This window comes from Girardinichthys multiradiatus, chromosome 19 (assembly GCF_021462225.1).
Source record: "Girardinichthys multiradiatus isolate DD_20200921_A chromosome 19, DD_fGirMul_XY1, whole genome shotgun sequence".
In the NCBI taxonomy this organism is placed as follows: Eukaryota; Metazoa; Chordata; class Actinopteri; order Cyprinodontiformes; family Goodeidae; genus Girardinichthys; species Girardinichthys multiradiatus.
Window position 1 is genome coordinate 7,623,761 of NC_061811.1, and position 21,793 is coordinate 7,645,553.

The 21,793-nt window shown below is 39.2% G+C and overlaps 2 protein-coding genes across 4 annotated transcripts; one reads left to right on the forward strand and one right to left on the reverse strand.

The window, feature by feature from the left end:
* The first annotated feature begins 1,904 nt into the window (after positions 1-1,904).
* Positions 1,905-12,348, forward strand: LOC124884974. The gene is made up of 6 exons (XM_047393059.1): positions 1,905-2,000; positions 2,099-2,161; positions 4,573-4,869; positions 11,274-11,402; positions 11,491-11,521; positions 11,596-12,348. Exons 1-6 carry the CDS (start codon positions 1,955-1,957, stop codon positions 11,720-11,722), a joined length of 693 nt encoding a protein of 230 aa, XP_047249015.1. The 5' UTR covers positions 1,905-1,954; the 3' UTR covers positions 11,723-12,348.
* ptafr (platelet-activating factor receptor) lies at positions 5,332-21,516 on the reverse strand. 3 transcript variants are annotated; one of them, XM_047393055.1, is made up of 3 exons: positions 21,411-21,516; positions 14,057-15,215; positions 5,332-6,556 (listed from the first exon to the last, which is right to left on the reverse strand). In XM_047393055.1, exon 2 carries the CDS (start codon positions 15,204-15,206, stop codon positions 14,070-14,072), a length of 1,137 nt encoding a protein of 378 aa, XP_047249011.1. In that variant the 5' UTR covers positions 15,207-15,215; positions 21,411-21,516; the 3' UTR covers positions 5,332-6,556; positions 14,057-14,069. The 3 variants fall into 3 exon arrangements, with proteins under 3 accessions (XP_047249011.1, XP_047249012.1, XP_047249013.1); XM_047393056.1 differs by lacking the exon at positions 5,332-6,556 and having other exon boundaries at positions 12,476-15,215; positions 21,407-21,504; XM_047393057.1 differs by lacking the exons at positions 5,332-6,556; positions 21,411-21,516 and adding an exon at positions 21,015-21,095 and having other exon boundaries at positions 12,476-15,215.
* Between the last annotated feature and the right edge of the window lie 277 nt (positions 21,517-21,793).

The following is a 21,793-nucleotide window of genomic DNA, read 5'->3' on the forward strand; positions in this document are numbered from 1 at the left end:
TTTTATATCTCATAAGGTTCATATCAACCCACTCAGGTCTTTTTCCACTGTGTTGTGAAACCTGAATCTGTCTGCTTTTTACTCAGGACAGTATCAGTTAGTTTGTTTTAGCAACACTTTACTGATGCAAGAGAAACCACTTCCTTTATTTTAGGAACATCACAATGTCACATTAGTCACTGCATCTGCAACTGCACCCTGTACTTACAGCTTAGTTCCACTGATAATTATGCCTATCTTTATATTTAGACACATGTGCTTGATTTTTTTACTTTTTTCAGAGAGACATTTTCCCGTTACTGGTTTACTGCACTTGTTTAGCCATCTGAGGTGACTGTGGCTCAGTAGGAAGAGTAGTCGTCTTGCAATCAGAAGGTTGTGGGTTTGATTCCAGCTTCCTCCTGCCATATGTCAATGTGCCCCTGGGCAAGGCACATAACCTCAAGTTGCCTACCGATCTGCGTATCGGTGTATGAATGTGTGAGCGTTAGTGAGTGCAATTGGGTGAATGTGGCTCTAGTGTAAAGCGCTTTGAGTGGTCTGTATGACTGGAAAAGCGCTATATAAGTTCAGTCCATTTACCATCTTTGCCACATTTTACCTTTTAAATGGGAGATCTTCATGATCTAATAAAATTAATATATTGTCCTTCTGCCTAACCCAGGTGCGCTAGAGCTTAAGGTTATGAACGGATGCTAAGGAATTCCCTTCAGAATCTTCTGCAAAATTGGTCCTATCAATAACATCAAGTCGTCCTGGTCCTGAAGGTCTGGGTTCCTTTGTAAGCCAGCCACTCCTGGGAAGGTTCACCTCTTAGAAACAGCTTTGTAAACCCTCTCCAGACTGACAGATGTCAATGGATTTGTTCATCACATGCCCTTAAATTTCTTTAGGTTGGCGCATGATGTGTTGTTTTTGAGACCTTTTAACCTACTTCATGTTGTGAGGCAGGTTCCGTTTAAGTGATTTCTTGATTCTACAGTCCTGGCACTAAAGTGTGGTTTGTGTTACTGAAGTCAGCCTAAAAAAAACGTGGTTAATTACGGTTCATTTTTGAGTTTACAAAGAGGTTAATTAATGTTTGACACTGGAAATGGTCAGGTTGAATTCATTTGAAAACTGCTTTTTTTCATTTACTCACGTCATCTTTGTCTAACATAAAAATTTGTTTGACAAACCGAAACATTCGAGTGACTAGGAAGTGAAAATACAAGACATTTGTAAATGGAGCTAATAGTTTTCACAGCTTTATATTTCACAGACGTTGAGAAGATGCTAAACAAAAATGCTCAGAATGTTCCTGATTGTTGGACAAAAGGAAGGTCCATTTGCAGTCCTTCTGGACCTGGGCTACATATGCATATACAGTCTGACTATTCTGATTTGGATTCCTGGGATTTGTGCAGAACAGTATAAAACCCAGTGTGCTCCTATTGGCAGCCAGTGAGCGGCTGCCTCAGGTGAGTGGTCTAATCAGCCTACCTGCCTGCAACAATCTGAGCTGCCATCTCAGCCTGAGCCTGAAGGGGACGTCTGTCGGAAATCTGAAACTTTGTGTCCAAACGTGTTCAGCAACTGACTTGCCTGCCAGCTTTGTTTTTAAAAAAGTGTATTAAAAGGTGGTTAGAAAAAACACTGTTCCTCCTGCAGGTTATAACTGATTGGCAGGTTTTAAATGTTACAAACTGATGGCCCTTTTACAGATCAAATTCTATATCATAAACACTTTCTATGAAAAACAATGCCAGCTGCATTTTTCCTCCTTCTGTGGAAACTTTTGTAATTAATCATTGTGTTCTTTTGTTAATTTCTCATAAAGGGAACTTGACACTTCTCTTCTTACAGTTTCCCTGTCTCATACTTCCTCCTGTCTCACCTGGGATATGACTATAACAATAAATCAGTTTTGCACCTCATACACTGAAGTAACAACAGCAAATTCATCACACACAACATGACCCTTGGCTTTGTTCTAATTTTTTTCCTGTGTACGAGCACAGGTAAGTAAAAATGTGTCAGTTTGTAAAAAGCAAGGAAGAAAGTGAAATGGACTGAAATTGGTTTGATGCTTTTTAATTTGTTTTTGGTTTCTTTTCAGTCACAGTCCAGGCAGGTATGTCCTCGACTGAAAATTACTCGACAACCACAGCTACAACATCAGGTACTACAGAGTTGGACTTGTTTCTCCATTTAAAAGTAGCTTGATAATTTAAACCAAGCTACTGAGGTTTAAAGCAGTAGAGATTTGTATTATCGTAACAAATGTTGGATGGATCTGGGCTTCAGAATTTTCACCTTTATATAGACAAACTCATTATGAATGTTTTACATAATAAATACAGGTTTCCTACGCATGACAAAATATGGAATCTGTTTTTGGGGAAAAGAAAACTAAGTAATGAATAATGTTTTAGTTAGCAGACTTTTTGGTATTTGATTGAAAGGGGGAAAATAGTCATTGCTGAAACATTATGTGCTTTCCACATAAATTTTTATCATTGTCTTTTATCTTTAATTACCAACATCACAACTTGTTCAAGTTGCTAAGGCTACATCCGCACAGCAGGTAAATGCGACCCATATTCTACTTTTTAATGGCCGTCAGAACAGCCCATTTCCAATTTCTGTCACCTCCAAAGAAATCTGAATTGTTCCACTTCCATATGTGGTACTAAATCAGACACATATCCAATAGTTTTCAAAGCATCCGCAGTCTGAATGGTCATGTCGCAATTCATCTGCGTTTTACGTCATTAACTCGGCTCCAACTAGCATCCACACCAAAGAGTGTGCTGCTGTGTGACGTCTACATTCCTCTTCTTCTTCGCATGTGGGTCACTGTGGGGTCATTACCCGTTCAGAATGAAATTTGATGGCGGTCAAAGTCAAATAGTAGTGTGGACCACCAGAAAAAAAAAAACTGGATTTCAGTGAAAAATCTGAATTGGACATCAAGATCTGCTGTGTGGACATTGTCTAAGAGAACCCACAGTTAAATGTCTATTTAATAATTTTAAGAAAATGTGCAGTTTCCCTTCTTCCTTTGTTTATAGAAACCCCATCCAAAACAAGGTTTTAAACCAGCAATGAAACAGTGAAAGAATCTCTATTTAATGTTGGATAATCCATTCTAAGCATTAAACATTTTGAAGTAAAAGCTAATTAAAGGTAATCAAGGTGCAAAAGTAGTGAAATAGCCCCTTATCAAACTACTAAATTAGTAGTGAATGTAAATGTAGTTAACTTTTCTACAGTTAAGTCAAAATGTCTTTGTAGAATCACAGGTCTAGTCAAAACATCGTATCCCCATTGTTATTGGCCAGGTTATCTATAAAACATATATAACTTTCCCAGGTTGTTCGGATCCTTTATCCAAATTCTAGAAACTGGTGAAGATTCCTCAGAAATGGGACTGAACCAAAAGTTTGAAGTTCAAATAAAGTTAATTGTTTTATTTTAACTTGGAAAATCAGAAAGTTTAAATTAATCAGGCATGACTTTAAATATTGGTTCCTAATAGGGCTACGCAATATTAGGAAAACTTGAAATAATAATGTGTTGCATCAAAAACACATCAACTTAGCTAAACGGTGTTAATATCTTTATGTTTTGGATTCATTGCAAACACAAAGCCTAGAAAGGGAGTAGTTTATCTAGATTTTTAAAAAAAAGGAAAAAGAAATGCATTATTTACAACTCAACAGCATAATATTATTAAAGTCAATGCATGTGACTACATGTAGAAACAACTTTGTTGTAGTTTCCTAATGGTTTTACCAGAGCACCCTGATGTCCTGAAATGCACCTGAAAGAGTGATTATTATCAAGTACTTGTTGACATCCACGCAGTTCTTTGCCATATCGATACTGCAAACAGTGATAATGTGGCAACTTTGATATTTAAAATAGATTGAATGTGGAAAAAGCCTTATTCATGAGATAGTTATGTTGTTGATGTTTACTGAAACTTAGTCTAAAGAAGAGGTCCAAATAGTATGATTTCTCTTTGTATTGGCTGTACAACTATCTGTCTGTCTGTCTGTCTGAGTACACAAGAAAGACACCAAGCTATAGTATTTCATTTTAGAGTTTGTTTAAGCATGTAAGGAAATTGTTTATAGTCAGAAAACACAGCTTTTCAGCACAATCTCATGATGAAGACCCAAGAAGACTCTTGTTCACAAACCAGAAATGAGAAATGGTTGGGTTTTGTCTGAAAGTTTCCTATATTTCAAGAATTATCCAATAAAAACAATTAAAGATAGCAGGGTAGTTTTGATGTTTAAAGTAGATAAGAACGTCATACAGTACAGTGATGATTTATGTGAAAAATACTAAGTATCCATTCTGAAATGGGAATTATAAGAAGTAATGACAGGTCTTAACCATCCTATTATCTGACAAGATCACTAACAAGGAAAGATAAATGTCTGTATGCTGTGGAGACCATGACGCTTTGGTCTGAATAAATAAATTGCATTTAGAAATTAAATTGTGAAAAAAACACTGCTGTATTATAATTATTTATGAAAATAGTCTGTTTGTCTTATCTCTTGTTTCTTTCCACCATAGGGTTAACAACAACAATGAAGCTGGTTGCACTGAATCTTATGGCCACACCAGACTACCCAGTTGCTGCAGGTCAACGTGTCAAACTATCATGCAATACAACAAACCCGTCACAAACCATTACATGGCAGAGGTATCACCTTCAAAGTGAGACCTGGGAAAATGTAAGCATGGGTAATGTACTGATCCTCACCCAGCCTCAAGAAAGTGGCAAGTACCGGTGTGAGACCCACAATACTTTGAATGTATTGATCGTGAGCCAGAATCATAATGTTTTCATCGTCTCCATACCAACAACAGGTCGGTTGTTTTTCATTTTTTAAATAACCTTTCCTCCATTATTTCCTGATATTCCATAATGCCACTAAAAAGCATCTAATTGGTTGGGTTAGATTCGAGAATTACTTTAATTATATGTTCAATTGATACAGAGGTACTGGAAGTGGTTCAACGTTTTCCTGCTTGTTAACTGCAAGAGAAAAATCCAGGATCAATGTTGAAAATTACAGGTGCATCTCAGAAAATCATTGAAAAGAGATTTTATTTTATCTAGTTAAAAGCGTGAACCTTTTTGGATTTGTTACACACAGAGGTGTATTTTAAACATTCTATGGCTAATGAGAACCCAAAGTTCAGTCTCTCAGAAAACTATTTTGCATAAGATTTTTTCAATTCTGTCAAGTTGTTTGATCTGTGTTTCTCCACTCAAACGAGTTACAACAGAGCCGTTTCAGCTGAATTTCACTCAATTACCAAACAATCTTACTTTCTTGTTTTATTTATTTTCAGGCCCAAATTGACAGGAATTTTGCAGGTGAAAAACCTTCAAACAAATAATAAAGAAACAAAAGTGTGTAGAATAATGTACCGCATTTGTTGTGTAAATAAGACAACTTTAAAAAAAATCAATACAGGTTTTCTCCCACCTGTTTTTTCTCACAACAAATCTATACATATTTAAAATGTTGATGATTTTGGACAAAGACATATAGACATATATATACAATTTGTTTTATCGTACTTTGAGCCAAGGTGAAAATGCTCATGCCTTCTATTAAACCTCCTTTGCTAGCGTGAGTTGATTTTACATAAACACAACTACAACAAATGAGACAACTTAGAAAGCTTTGTTGCCAGTAAGGCAGGTTTCCTACCCTTGCTGTGGCTCATACATGCACCTCTGAACTTCTGACCAGCCTCTCATCATCGCTCCAGATATTCTGAATTACTGCAGATGTAATTCTCCTTACCTTCTTCTACCTATTTTGCTATCATATTTACCTCTAGGGCCGTGTTCCTTCGCTATGCTGCCCCCTTTAAGCAACCTAAGGTGAATGTTTAGCTATTTCGGCACCCGTTTTCTTTCTTCTTTTTTTCAAACCCAGTGCACTGGGCTTAAATATTCACCCAAAATGTCAAATAATATTTCAAAGGGGGTGCATTTTGATGAGATCAGACCTTTAACTTCAACGCATCATCATTTATTTTATCTACAGCATTACACTTATAACATAACAGGCATGCTTAAAATCCATCAAGCAGTTCTTGAAAATATATAAAACAAATATATTAAAAATATAATAATTTTTTACAGAAACACTGAAAAGCCAGAAGAATTTTTGTTCATAATGCCAATAAACGAATTATTTCACTTTATGTCATTCAACGAGTGCAAAATTATGTTTAATTTTAACATTTACATTTTAACAAAAAAATTTTTTTTTAATAAAAAATTTTACATTTAACAATGGTAAAGCATCAAACACACTCTTAACCATTTTGCAAAACTAAATATGCTGGCTCCCACCTCAGAGCCTGCGCTGGTTAGGCTGGGACTGAGGGTGCGGGGATGGCCTGGTGATCCCTGGCCATCCCTGGCGGTCTTGCTGCCAGGGGTTGGTGGAGGCCCTGAGTCGCCGGAGGGACCAGTTCACGGGCTTGGCCTCCACGTCATCTGGAAATCAAGTTCTCAGAGTCTGGAGGAAGACTGGAGAGGATATAAGTTAAAACTGTATAATACTGTTTGCAGGTTTAATTATTTTATTTGAATGATGAATAAATTAACTTGATTATTCTAGTTTATCAATATACACATCTAATGCTGCCTACAATAAAATCATCCAAATACTCCTTAAATTGTGAGCAAGATGGCGCCGACGATGGCAGCCTCGGAGCTTCGCTCTCTTTGTTTTTGTATTTTGTGTGTTTTTATGTTTTTCGAGCCACAGTACTGTGGTCTCGGGCCACAATCATGTGGTCTCATTCAGTATAGAGGAACTTCTCAACATCAGAGAGTCCTCTCTTGGGATTTTTTTCACCATCTTTTATCAATCCGAGGTTCACTGAGCTCCTAGCAAGCGGAGCTGCGGCGCTGTATGGGATACTGCGCAGGAAGCGTCGGAGGGGGAAACGTGCTGGGGCGCTGGTAAAGCTCCGCAAAAGAGGACTTCGCACACCACTGCCTTCAATCCACCTGGCAAATGTCCGCTCTCTAAACAACAAGATGGACGAGCTGCTTCTCCTCACTGGTAAAAACTCAGACCTCCGCGGATCAGCGGTTCTCTGCTTCACCGAGACATGGCTGAGTGAAAACATCCCGGACCGCGCACTGCTGCTCAGAGCGGATCGCAGTGCGGAGCTATCGGGGAAGAAGCGAGGAGGCGGAATCTGCTTTTATATAAATGAAGGTTGGTGCAGAGACATAAAAGTGCTGGGAAAAACATGTAGTCCAGATCTGGAGTCATTTTCCATAATCTGTAAACCATTTATTCACCGAGAGAGTTTTCCTCGTTTATAATAATTGGCTCATATTGTCCACCTCCTGGCTGCACTTCTGCCGCGGAAAAACATCTCGCTGAGATGATTACAGACATGGAGAAAAAATACACGGACCACCAGAGACAAAAACACACTGGACCATTGTTACACAGCTTTAAAGGACTCATATCATGCTGTTACCAGGGCTGCTCTGGGTTTTTCGGATCATTGTCTAATCCACCTCATCCCAACCTACAGACAGAGACTAAGAGCTTCCAAACCCAAGGTTCACACTGTTAAGAAGTGGACTGAGGAATCACAGCAGATACTACAGGCCTGCTTTGAATGCACAGACTGGACTGTTTTTGAAACTTCAGCCACTGATCTAAACCAACGAACTGATGTGGTGACATCATACATCAGTTTCTGTGAGGACATGTGTGTGCAGACCAAAACCTTCTGCATCTTTGGGAATAACAAGCCACACCTCAGGAATCTGCGCAGGGAAAAGGAAGAAGCTCACAGCAGTGGAGATTGGACGCGGTACAGGCAGGCCAGGAACAGACTAACAAAGGAGATCAAAGCATCCAAGAGAAGCTACAGTGAGAAGCTTAAGAACAGCCTTTCTACTGGTGATGCTTCGGCTGTATGGACTGGTTTGAGAAACCTGACTGCCCATAGGAGCCCCCCACCCATCCTGAACAGAGTCGTCTCCTGGCCAACCGTCTGACATGACAAGAAGCCATTCACACCTCAAATCATCCCCTCTACATCCCATTCAGGAACAAGTTCTTCCCACAAAGCTACCAACCCCCTACCTTCAGATCCTCTGCCTGCCCTAAAGATCTCCGAGGAAGATGTAAACAGGCTCTTTCAGCGCATGAAAACAAAGAAAGCTGGAGGACCTGATAACGTCTCCCCATCATGCCTGAAAGCCTACGCACATCAACTTGCTCCGATCTTCACAAGGATCTTCAACACGTCACTGGAGAAATGTGAGGTCACCTCCTGCCTCAAACGATCCACCATCATCCCGGTTCCCAAGAAACCCACCATCGTAGGATTAAATGACTACAAGCCTATAGCCCTGACGTCTGTGGTCATGAAATCCTTTGAGCCTCCACCTGTCAGTGGATCAACAGCTTCCTGACGGACCGACAGCAGCAGGTGAGACTGGGGAGCATCTTCTCCCGATCCAGATCATTAAGTACTGGTGCCCCCCAAGGGTGTGTTCTATCCCCACTCCTCTTCTCTCTGTACACAAATGACTGCACCTCATTGGACTCGACCGTGAAACTCCTGAAGTTTGCACATGACACCACTGTCATCGGACTGATCCAGGACGGTGATGAGTCTGCATACAGACAGCAGGTGGATCGGCTGGTACACTGGTGCGGTCAGAACTACCTTGAACTGAACCCACTCAAGACTGTGGAAATGGTGGTGGACTTTCGAAGAACACCACCCTCATACACCCCCCTCACCATCATCAACAATACTGTATCGGCCGTGGACCACTTCAGGTTCTTAGGAACCAACATCTCTGAGGACCTGAGATGGTCTTCACACATAGACACTGTTCGAAAGAAGGCCCAGCAGAGACTGTACTTCCTGAGGCAACTCAAGAAGATCAACCTTCCACAGGAGCTGTTGGTCATCTTCTACACTGCCATCATTCAGTCTGTCCTGTCTTCGTCCATTTCAGTGTGGTTTGGCTCATCCACAAAACAGGACAGGTCCAGACTGCAACAAATAATCAGGAATGCAGAGAGAATAATCAGGGCTGACCTTCCCTCCATCCAGGACTTATACAGGTCTAGGGTCAGAAAAAGAACTGCTAAAATCTCTGCAGACCCCACACACCCTGCACATAAACTGTTTAGAGCTTTACCTTCAGGCCGCCGCTACAGAGCACTGTTCACTAAAACCAGCCGCCACAGAGACAGTTTCTTCCCCCGGGCTGTTTCTCTGATGAACATTTAATAGAGTACAGAACAACAGCATACAGATGTTGCAAATGCACCTTTTTATTTATATATGTGTATATTTGTATATTGTATGTATGTATATTCTGTAATGCAAAAACAAAACCAAAGAGCAAAGTGTACCGGAGTCAAATTCCTTGTTTGTATGTACGAACTTGGCAATAAAGCTGATTCTGATTCTGAAATTAAGATAATAAACTACAGGTCCTTCTCAAAATATTAGCATATTGTGATAAAGTTCATTATTTTCCATAATGTCATGATGAAAATGTAACATTCATATATTTTAGATTCATGGCACACTAACTGAAATATTTCAGGTTTTTTATTGTCTTAATACGGATGATTTTGGCATACAGCTCATGAAAACCCAAAATTCCTATCTCACAAAATTAGCATATCATTAAAAGGGTCTCTAAACGAGCTATGAACCTAATCATCTGAATCAACGAGTTAACTCTAAACACCTGCAAAAGATTCCTGAGGACTTTAAAACTCCCAGCCTGGTTCATCACTCAAAACCCCAATCATGGGTAAGACCGCCGACCTGACTGCTGTCCAGAAGGCCATTATTGACACCCTCAAGCAAGAGGGTAAGACACAGAAAGAAATTTCTGAACGAATAGGCTGTTCCCAGAGTGCTGTATCAAGGCACCTCAGTGGGAAGTCTGTGGGAAGGAAAAAGTGTATCAGAAAACGCTGCACAACGAGAAGAGGTGACCGGACCCTGAGGAAGATTGTGGAGAAGGGCCGATTCCAGACCTTGGGGGACCTGCGGAAGCAGTGGACTGAGTCTGGAGTAGAAACATCCAGAGCCACCGTGCACAGGCGTGTGCAGGAAATGGGCTACAGGTGCCGCATTCTCCAGGTCAAACCACTTTTGAACCAGAAACAGCGGCAGAAGCGCCTGACCTGGGCTACAGAGAAGCAGCACTGGACTGTTGCTCAGTGGTCCAAAGTACTTTTTTCGGATGAAAGCAAATTCTGCATGTCATTTGGAAATCAAGGTGCCAGAGTCTGGAGGAAGACTGGGGAGAAGGAAATGCCAAAATGCCAGAAGTCCAGTGTCAAGTACCCACAGTCAGTGATGGTCTGGGGTGCTGTGTCAGCTGCTGGTTTTGGTCCACTGTATTTTATCAAGGGCAGGGTCAATGCAGCTAGCTATCAGGAGATTTTGGAGCACTTCATGCTTCCATCTGCTGAAAAGCTTTATGGAGATGAAGATTTCATTTTTCAGCACGACCTGGCACCTGCTCACACTGCCAAAACCACTGGTAAATGGTTTACTGACCATGGTATCACTGTGCTCAATTGGCCTGCCAACTCTCCTGACCTGAACCCCATAGAGAATCTGTGGGATATTGTGAAGAGAACGTTGAGAGACTCAAGACCCAACACTCTGGATGAGCTAAAGGCCGCTATCGAAGCATCCTGGGCCTCCATAAGACCTCAGCAGTGCCACAGGCTGATTGCCTCCATGCCACGCCGCATTGAAGCAGTCATTTCTCCAAAGGATTCCCGACCAAGTATTGAGTGCATAACTGTACATGATTATTTGAAGGTTGATGTTTTTTGTATTAAAAACACTTTTCTTTTATTGGTCGGATGAAATATGCTAATTTTGTGAGATAGGAATTTTGGGTTTTCATGAGCTGTATGCTAAAATCATCCGTATTAAGACAATAAAAGACCTGAAATATTTCAGTTAGTGTGCAATTAATCTAAAATATATGAAAGTTAAAATTTCATCATTACATTATGGAAAATAATTAACTTTATAACAATATGCTAATATTTTGAGAAGGACCTGTATAACAATAACTGAGCCACACTGAAAAATCTCCAGAACTAAAACATGCAGATGAGCTTTAACCTTATTCTCTGTTTTCATGTCTGTTGTGACATTAAAACGTAAAGCCTTTGTCTCTGTTAACGAGCTGTTTCGCAATTTTGCTGCCATAGGAGAGAATATAGGAAAAGCGGCTCTGGTCCTTTCTGTTCTGATCTTGATTGCCACCATTGCTGGTGTTCTGTTGCTGTTTTGGAAAAGATCTAATGACGATCTGAGCGCTTTGAACGCTCCAAAGAAAGGTAAAGAGAACTGCTGACCACTTCTGGTTGAGTCAAAGTATTATTTAAATCATCTGTGGATCATTAAAATTTATTAATTTTCTATTAGATGTTCCTGCACCATCTGTAGTGATCCCAAAGTGAGTCCTACACCAATATTTCATTCTATCCGAGTAAAAATGTGCCAAGAATAATCAAAAATTTGTCTTCACAGGGTTTTGCCACCAAAGGATGATCCTGATGGCGATGTGTACATGAACTACACAAGCACTACGCAAGCCTACTCTGACCTCAATCCAGCCAACATGACAGGGGATGACTGTTACTCCACTCTGTCATAAAAAATTGGTTGCTGTAGTTACGCAGAGCTCTGCTGCGCTGTGTGAACTTACTTGTCGCATTTTTCTGCAATGTCAGTGTGGTGAAAATGTTTTTGTTGATTTCTTTTTCTTTTTAAACAGATGTGCAGTCATCTTCAAGCTGTCTTGCTCGGTTCGCGTTGCTTAAAAAATCTGTAATTAATCTTAAAATCCACAACATGCACCTCAGATAAAAAAGAAGTTTATTAAAAGTTTCAGACGTACGATTTTGTTTGCTTGCTTTTTAAGATCCCTATCTTTTTGGGAAGAAACGTGTGGGTACAACTTCACTGATTTTAAAATAGGTCTAAATTGACATCATAGTTTACAGGATTTACAACCCTTTCAGATTTCTTCTGGATTTGCTTTTTCAGAGTATCAGAGTATCTTTCTCTATTAAAATGTGTTTGAGGACCTGAAACATATAAGCCAAAGAAATCAGTGGAGGAAATGTTACAATATCAGAAGAGGGGAAATATTTCTGAAGCAAACTTAATCAGGAAGCATTTCATTTTCACCTATATTTTATCCATATAATGCTTGTGAAATACCTGCTCATAGTTTGTCAAGGTTCTAAATAACAAATGTCAAGATTCAAAAAATTTATCTGTGGATCATTGACTAGGTTAACCAAAATAAATTCACTTCTGTTTTTGGTGCCTACAGGAAGAATAGAAATATGGTGCAATTCGCAGCACAGTTCCTAGAATAGAAAAAGCGATTTTATACAGTACGTGAGGTTAGTTTGCATAGTTTTTATTGCATCTTACTAATGTACAGGGTCTTACAAAAGTATTTGTTAGTTGTTGAACTTTTTAACTTTTTGTCACATTACAGACACAAACCTTAATGCATTTTATTGCATTTGATTTTAAGAGACAGACCAACACAAAGTAATGCATAATTCTGGAGTAGAAAGAAAATGAGACATGGCTTTAAAATAAAATATAAAAAATAAAATACAAACAAATAAAATAAAAGTATGGTGTCCATTTGTTTCAGTCCCTTAACCCTGATACTCCTTCCAGTACAACAAACTGCCTTCAGAAGTCACAGTATAGTAAACATAGTCCACCTTGGTGTAATTTAATCTCAGAATTAATTCAGTTATTCTGTGAAGGCCTCAGAGGTCTACCTGAAGACCAAGGAACACAGCACAACAGTACGGCACAACTGTAGACCACCAAGACATGGTCATCCACCTAAACTGACAGGGTGGCCCAGAGGAACATTAACCAGAGAACCAGTTGAGAGGCTCATCAAAACTCTAGAAGAGCAGCAGAGATCCCCTGCTCAGGTGGGAAAATATGTTTGATAAGACAACTGTTATTCTTGGTCTAGAAAAAAGTAGCAAGAAAAATGCCATCGTTGGAAGAAAGCTATAAGAAGTAATGTTTACAGCTTGTCACAAACGGTGTGGAAACAGCAAAGTTGCGGAAGAATGTGCTCTGTTCAGAGGAGGTCAATTTCAGCTTCTTGGCTGACATGTAAAATGCTACGTGCGGAAGGAAACTGACACCTTGAACACACCCAAAGTGAAACACGGTGGTTGCATCATCATGCTGATGGGAGAATAGATCCAGCTGGACTATGACCCTAAACCTACAGCCAGAGTTACAGTGGAATGGATCAAATCAAACTATATTTTTGTTAGAATTAATATTTTGCAAATAACCCAAAATGTTAGTCCTAAGATTAGCAAAGCAGGTAGAAACATACCCCAAAAGACTTGCAGCTATCCCCACAGTGAAAGCTGGTTGTGCAAAGCATTGACTCATGAGGAACTGAATACATACATGTTACAGTTTATCTGTAAAACAAAAATTAAAAACTATGCATTCCATCTGCATTCCAATAAAATACAATGACGTTTAAGACTGTAATGTGACAGAATCAAAGGGTTTGAATATGTTTACTCTGTAAAGCCAAAGCTCACCATCAACTTAAACAATTAACTAAAAAACAGAAAGCTGCAAATGTGCATTTTTTGACAGCATCTTTGTTAAGGTTCAAGGTTGTGAAATGTCAGTAGAAATCTATTTCCTGCAGCTTGTTCCAGGAACAAAAGAGGCTTAAAATTTGAAAAAAGAGAGTAAAGATGAGGTACTTTCATAAAGAAGTTTGATGTTATATGGTAACAAAACTAAATGGTATTTGAGTAAATGAAGCTTGGTGTGTAGGAACATAAAACAAGAACAAGTTACAACTCATAAAAACATTCAAGCAAAACAGAAAGATACAAAATGACTAATTTACTTTGAAAAATACTGGTAGTCCAGCTCAAAATGTGACATGTATCACACAAAAACCTTGTACCTTGTGTCTGAAATCACTGAGTTATTTCCTCGTTTGGCTGTTGGTGGATGCTCTGGAGTTTTTGGCTCTGGTTTCGGTCATCCATGGATATCTGTGTGTTACCTGATTGAGTGCAAGCTTCCCCTTTCAATAACTTTCTTATGTGCTTCTTGATGAATCTCCTGAACCTCTTTGTAGCAAAAAAATACACCACAGGATCCAGAATGCAGTTGAGGCCCATCAGAACTAAGGTGATCTGATGCGCGTCGTTGAGTGCCTGACGTGTGTCCTGGCCCCAGTTAACGTGGCCCCAGCCGTCCTTGATCTGCAGCACAGCCAGCACCCAGGGGCCCTGGACAATGTGGTGGGGCAGAAAGCACAACACAAACACCCCCACCACCGCCAGGAGCATCTGCAGAGCTCTCCTCTTCACCCCTCTGGCCTTTTTGGGCCTTTTATATGTAGATGTCATCGTTCTGATCGTGCCAGAGCAAAACTCTGATTGTGGTATACTCTGAGAAAGCAAGGCTAGGGCAATAAGGAAATTGCACACCACAACAAGAAAAAACACAACAAAAAACATCCCAATTATTAGAAAATGCATAACAGCCACTTTCTTCTTTTGATAATCCGTTTCATTGTGGTACCCCTCGAAGCATCGAGTTATGTGTCCATCACTGTTGGTACCAGGTGATGTCATGTTGGGAATGGTCAATGCTGTGGTAGACGCCCAGATTATGATGCACACAATGATCCCGCGGCACCTGTGGTCCGACGAGGCTGCGTCCAGAGGCCGAGTGACCGCCCAATACCGGTTGAGGCTGATCGCTCCGAGGAAGAGGATGGTGCCATAGGTGTTGATGAAAAAGAACGATCCCGTCAGCTGGCACATGAAATCCTTGAAAATCCAGTCCCCCCCACGTTTGTAATAGCCAATCCAGAAGGGCAGCACACACACAAAAAGGAGATCAGCAATGGTCAGGTTATACATGTAGATGCGGATTTCTCCCATGGCCTTTGCTTCACGGAGGCACCGCAGGACGAACAGCACGTAAAGATTGGCGAAGAAGCCCACAACGAAGAAGATGCTGTAGGTGACGGAGAAGAGCACATAGCGAAACTCTGAATCCAGAAAGGTCTGGTTCACAGCCATGTGATGTGATTTTTCCATAATTTCTTCCTGAGGAAATCAAAAAATAATTAATAGTGTCCAACCACCACATGAAGCAGTACATAAGAGAATAAGTGAGCAACAGGCTTCGATAGTTGTTTCAAGGGTTTTTTTCAGGATGTGAAAGTAAACTGAGTCAGCAGGTTCTGTCTAAGTTTAAGGAGCCAGGAAAAACAAATGGAGGCAGAGAGCGAATCTCATAATCAACCAAAACTGAAACAGTAGCTGTGCATCTTTAAGCAGGCATGCTTTAATTTAACTATAATTTTTTATGTCATCTTTTGATTCTTTTTGCTCTTTCTGTTAAGCAGAAAAAACTGGGTTCTAGTTGACAAATACAAATATAAAAACCAAACAATTTAAATGCACAAATTAATCAGGTCAGACCTATAATAACACATTTTTTCTTTACTTTCTGAGCTTTTTATTTGATCTCTTCTCTGTTATGAATATTCTCCCTTCAACGGCACAAACATAAGTGGTGGGAAAGTCAACTCCTTACGAGGGTCGCTACAGTATTTCGTCTTTGAACCAACCTTTGGATTTTAAGCTTTCATTTCCAGTGACTGTAGTTGTTTTTGCTTACTTTAGTAAACCAGCAGGATTTTATTATTTAGACATAATTAACCATTAAAGAAAAATAATGAGATTTTTTTCTGACATTTTAAACTCTCTTTAGAATGCAAGAATATTTGTATCACCCTGATATGTCATGATGCAAGAAACAGTTTATTCTGATGTGTGACACTAACACAAATCAAAGTGCCTGTTTTTACATTTTCTTTTTGGCACAAGTGGCCTTAATTGATATCTACCAGACAAGAAATGGGCAGAAGGGGGGTGGGGGGGAGACTTGCAGCAAAGGTTTAAAAAAGGAGAATCGAATCCAGAGCAGCTGGTCGAGGAGCACCGCTCTACTGCTACCTCACGCAGTTCAACCAGACCTTCAGACAGAACCAGAACTTCTGATAGTTAGACTTCATTCAGTTTTATAAATGAGCATTCGCCAAATATATTTTTTTTATTGCATCGATGCAAGTTCCATGCCTTTTTTTGGTGTTTTTACATAATTAATCATAAAATATATGACAGTGTTATATCTAATACATTAATCGTATATATTTAAACAAAAGTTTTAATTTATTAGTGACCAGCACCAAAAATCGCTGAATATCAGTTGAAATGTGAATATTTAAATCCCAAATCTCAGTGTTCCTTTGAATCATGCTAGTTTATGCTTCAGATTAAAATAACTATGTTGATACATAATGAGACTAATCCTTTATTTAAGAAGTTAGTCTTATGGGCACACTTTGTTTCTTTCTCTCTTTGACCCAGCTAACCACATAAAGCAGAGCCATTTTCTTACATGTTCCTGTCTGAGCACTTTGACACATTTAATCTTTTTCATCTATGACGTTACTGGAACTGAACGAAGAAAACGTGTCTTAGAGGTGACTGTCTTGAATAACAGGGCACAAGTATGAATTGACCACATTCGTCCTTTAACACAGCTTTTTTTTCCTTCTTGACGGTGCACCATAAAGTCTTACAAACGTCAGCTATGCACCAAAAGAGAACGGGGTGGGTGCTGAACATTCATAGATTCACAAACAGAAAAACTCACATGTGGTAAATGCTTCAATGGCTCCTTAATTTGGAACCTGTAATGTGCAATAACATGTTTTCTACCACTTACTGAAAATCATCTATTTTCTCATAGCTGAGACTCTTGGAAAGGAAATGGTGAATCTGGCTGTTATCAGGTTATCATCACAACGCGAAAGATAATTTGCGTTTACATCAGATCAACTACAATATTTGATCTCCAACAAAAAAATACATTATTTCCGCTCACTTTGGATTCTGGGTTTTGTTGGTGTACAGTTGTGCTCAAAGTTTACACACCCTGGCAGAATTTCTGATTGTTGGGCCATTTTCCAGCGAGTATGAACTATAAAACAATAACTTTATTATAGTTTGTGGTTGGGTCAAGCCGTTAATTTTCAAGCTATTGTGTCTTAAATCATAATGACAACAGAAACTACGCAAATGACCCTGATCAAATGTTTACATAACCTGGAAGCTTACACACAAGTTGATGCATATGGGTTTAATTTGCCCCAAAAGGTAACCATCCTGACCTGTGACTTTAGTGAAGCGCCTTGAGACGACATGTGTTGTGAATTGGCGCTGTATAAATAAACTGAATTGAATTGAATCTGTTTTATTGTAAATAGTGTGTTTTTATTTAAAGTCATTGAGTTTGTGGGCTCCTTGTAGACCTCTGCATGTTTTATCAAGAGCTGCTCTAACATTTGAACTCAGAGTCATGGGGAAAAACATAATGAACGACATAAAACAGGAAGACATATCTAAAGAAATTAGAAAATACCAGTCAAAAGCATTTAAACTCTAATTAAGGAGTAGAGAATTACATATTCTGTTGAAACCAAACCATAGTCAAGTACGCCAACACACAGATTAACCAAAACTACCAGCAAAATTGTTCAGGATTTAAATAATTCAAACAGACTTTATGAAAATAAGTAGTGTGGGTGTTTTATGATGTAGAATAAGGAGGACTTCAGGTTCCAGGTGCCAGAAGAAAGCCATTACTATGCCAAGCAGTAAAGAGGCAGGGAAATATGAATGATTCACTATCTTTATCATTGCAGGAAATATACTGTCTGATTCAGAAGTACCTTAAAAGACATCAAGCTGTCTTTGATGAAGAAATACAAGATATTAAAACCTGAGTTATGTAAACTTTCGATCAGGGTCATTTGCGTAGTTTTTGGAGGTCAAATATAATTAAAAAGCACAAAAATGTTTTTGGGAATAAATAGCTTCACTCAAACTATAACAGTTAGTGAAAGAAAATATTTTATTGTCATTCATAATCTCTAAAGATGGACCATACCATACTATACCGTGCCATACCAAATTTATTTAGAAACCACGGCTGAAACAATGTGCTGCACACTGCATACTTTAAACATATACATTAAAAGAAAAAAATACAAAATATGACCTAAGAATGATTAAAAAAAGAAAATATAATAAAAACAAAACAGTCAAACTAAGTCTCACTGAGATGGAAATCCAGTCTTAAGTTGTAGTTATTTTCTCATTTGTGAATACCACTCAACCTTTGGAACAACTTGAAACAGTCAACGGTAACACTGTATTGATGTGCAATTTACATTTCTACATTTATTTAGCTAAGAGGATCATAAAAAGTTAAATACAGGACTGTTTTGTTTTAGAGAGATTAAGAATCAGAGATAGCCAAGTTGGATACGCAGGGTCCATACTTTAGTTTCCACCCTGTGTGATATATTATATGTTACTCAGTGGTGTTAACTTGTCCATGTTTAAGTTTGCTTTTGTAATTACTGGGGAAATGTTGAATCTGCAAACATCAAATATGGAGAGAGCAAGATTTTATTGACCTAAACAACAATTTTAATCGAGTGTTGGGTCCACTATTCATTTTGTAGGTTTGCGGGGAAGTTTGAATGTCTGAAGATTAATTCCTTTTGACTGGCGTTGTTGGTTTTTTGCATCATAGGGTTTGCAGTTTTGACACCGCATAATAACACCCGAGTTCCTCAGCCAAAACTACACACCACCAAACCAAATGAATACCACTTCTAAAAAGATGTTGATAAAAGAAGGAATTAATAAATAAACATACAAATTTAAGAATAACTAAATGTATTTTAAGACCTAGTATGGAAAACTGGGGAATATTTAGGACTTTAAGGCCACTTGACTGAATCCACCTTGTCCTCCACATGATGCAGTTTTCTAGTGCCAGAGCAAGCAAAGCATCTCCACAGCATCACAAAGCCACCACCATGCTTTACTATAGGAACACACCCTCCATTTCTGCTACCTGTATGACCCCTTCTCTTTTCCAATGGTTATAATCAGTCTGACAGAGGGAGGTATCCCAATCGTTGTGTTTTTTAGTATAACAATGGCCATCAGTGGGCTCTAGATGGACAAACTGTCTACTTTTAAGGCTAGGCTTAAAACTTTCCTTTTTGATAAAGCTTATAGTTAGAGTGGCTTAGGTTATCCTGAGCTATCTCTGTAGTTATGCTGCTATAGGCTTAGTCTGCTGGAGGACATAATGACCACTTTCACCCTCTTCGCTACATTCTCACACTACTCTCCAATTTTGCATTATTTGCTGTTATTTAACCTTGTTCTCTATCTTTTCTCTTCCTAGAAGCTACACCTGGCCTGGCTCTGTGTCTACCTGTGACACCTTTCTGGAGAGGGGAATCGTCCGAGCTTCTGCTGGCAACAACTTAATGCTCACCCTCTACAGATGATCCACATGGCCCTGTCTTTTAGTGTTTAACCCTTTCTGTCTCCTAGACATTGCTACTGACTGAGCTTTTACTGTAACTAACTCTATGTGCTCTCTTTCAGACTCTAACCTTGAAAACTGGCTCAGAGTTTATCTGTTTTTTCTTCCTAGATTAAACGACTAAAGAAGCTACATCCATTAACATTTACTTTTCCTTCCCATAGAAAGGACACCTGGATCAGTGATTCTTTGTTCTCTTTGTGTCTCTGCTCTGTTCTCTCAAACCCCCAGTCGGTCGTGGCAGATGGTCGCTCACACTGAGCCTGGTTCTGCTGGAGGTTTCTTCCTGTTAAAAGGGAGTTTTTCCTCTCCACTGTCGCTACATGCATGCTCAGTATGAGGGATTGCTGCAAAGTCAATGCCAGTAACTGTCCACTGTCTCTACATGCTCATCCAGGAGGAGTGAATGCTGCAAGTCACTGACTGGATGCAATCTGCTGGGTTTCCTTAGACAGAAAAACTTTTTATCCAATTTGAATAAATAACTGAATCTGACTGCCCTGTTCAATGATTAGGTTTAATTGGAATGTATGAACCTGACTTTGTGAAGTGCCTTGAGACAACATGTGTTGTGAAGTGGCGCTGTATAAATAAACTGAATTTAAACTGAATTGAATGGTGTTCTTTTTACCGTATGCTTCCTGCTTCCTCCTTTAGTGATATCTCTGATCCATAGGTCTGAAAAGTTCCTGTATTGATTTGTCTTCCATGTAACAGAATCCAAAAACCACATTGGTTAACTATTATAGATGTGAGCAAACTTGACTTCTCTTTTTTTTTAGGTCAGTATTGATGTGTATTTTGACATTTAGACATGGTGCCCTTTAGCTTTTAGCATGTGCCTCACTGTTAAAGCTGAAACTTGATTGGATGCTGCCACCAAGTGTTATGCAGGTTATTTGCAAGTCAGTCGAGGGTCTTTGACCACCTGTCTCTTCAGGAACCCTGTGATAACTTCCTCTTCCTGCCGCTACGTACTGTAGGTAATGTTCCTTTAACTTAAAACGTTTGAACTATGCCTCCAACTGTATCTCTAGGTAAACTCAGAGCCCTTGTTAGCGTTTTGCATTTTGTCCTTGTTTTGCAAGGCAGTGACCTGTTCTCTAAACTCTGGACAATTGTTTTGGCTAAGCCGTTTTCTGACGTGCAATAATTTGTAAGCACTACCAATCCAGGTATTGGAGGTGTTCTATCTCAAACACCTGATGCAACTAATGAAGCCCTTGATGGGTTTGGCTGAGACTAAATGTGGGCTCTTCTGAAGAGTTATATAGTGAGGTTGAACAAATTCACAACACTACAGTGGTCATTTTAGGTAGGATTTAGTGGTGAATTTGGATAAAATAATCCAGGTTTTGCCAATAAACCTAATTTGCTATGAGAGTTGAGAGATTTTATCAATGTGTTGTTGTTGTTCTCTTTACCTGTCAGTGGTCATAATGTTATGCCTGATATGCGCAGGAGTTGTTTGATGGGATAAAAACAGTAAAGCCCTCAGAAATTCCTAATAATCAGAAAGTAAAAAGTAGAACAAACTTCATTACTTTATTTTCAAGAACTTTTTGAAATTTATATACCAATGTCAAAATAATGCAAAGATATCAATAAGCAGTCATAATAAATAAATGTCACTGTCTGCCTCATTGCCACATCTGTCTGTCGTCATGAGAGCTCGACTTTAAGGCGTCTATTTATATATTTCTGTTTCTATGAATTTACATAGAATTATATGGGCTATGAAACCGACTTGATATACTTTTATACATAGGCTGCTGTTTTTAAACTGATACAGAGAAGAAGCGAGAAAATTACTTACGTACCGATCAGATGTCAGGATGATTACGCTGAAGTCTCTCTACCAACATGAGTCGCTTCAGCGCTCAGTGGCTCCTTCAGCTCAGGCAAGTCCGGGGTGTGTCTCCGAAGCTTCAGCGAAGGAGGAAATCCCCGCATGAAGCAAGACGCAATTACTTCTCCAGTTTTATTTCACGGTTTTGCTCGAATTCACCATAAACTCATCACGGCGCCCAGTTTGTTGCAATGTTGGAAATCTCCGCCTGGCTTTTATTTGTGACGTCACAGAAATATGGATTTATTCCACTGAGAAAATTAATTGAAATAATAATATAAAAGCATAGGATTTGCCTATCAGAAACGTAAAACAAACATTTAGTTATTTGACTTTTGCTCTTAAAATACAAAA

Coding starts and splice junctions, on each gene's coding strand:
- ptafr (XM_047393055.1), bottom strand. CDS start 15,206: ATGGAAAAATCACATCACATGGCTGTGAACCAGACCTTTCTGGATTCA.
- LOC124884974 (XM_047393059.1), top strand. CDS start 1,955: ATGACCCTTGGCTTTGTTCTAATTTTTTTCCTGTGTACGAGCACAG. Junction 2,162..4,572: donor AACCACAGCTACAACATCAG/GTACTACAGAGT, acceptor TTTCCACCATAG/GGTTAACAACAACAATGAAG. Junction 4,870..11,273: donor CGTCTCCATACCAACAACAG/GTCGGTTGTTTT, acceptor TTGCTGCCATAG/GAGAGAATATAGGAAAAGCG.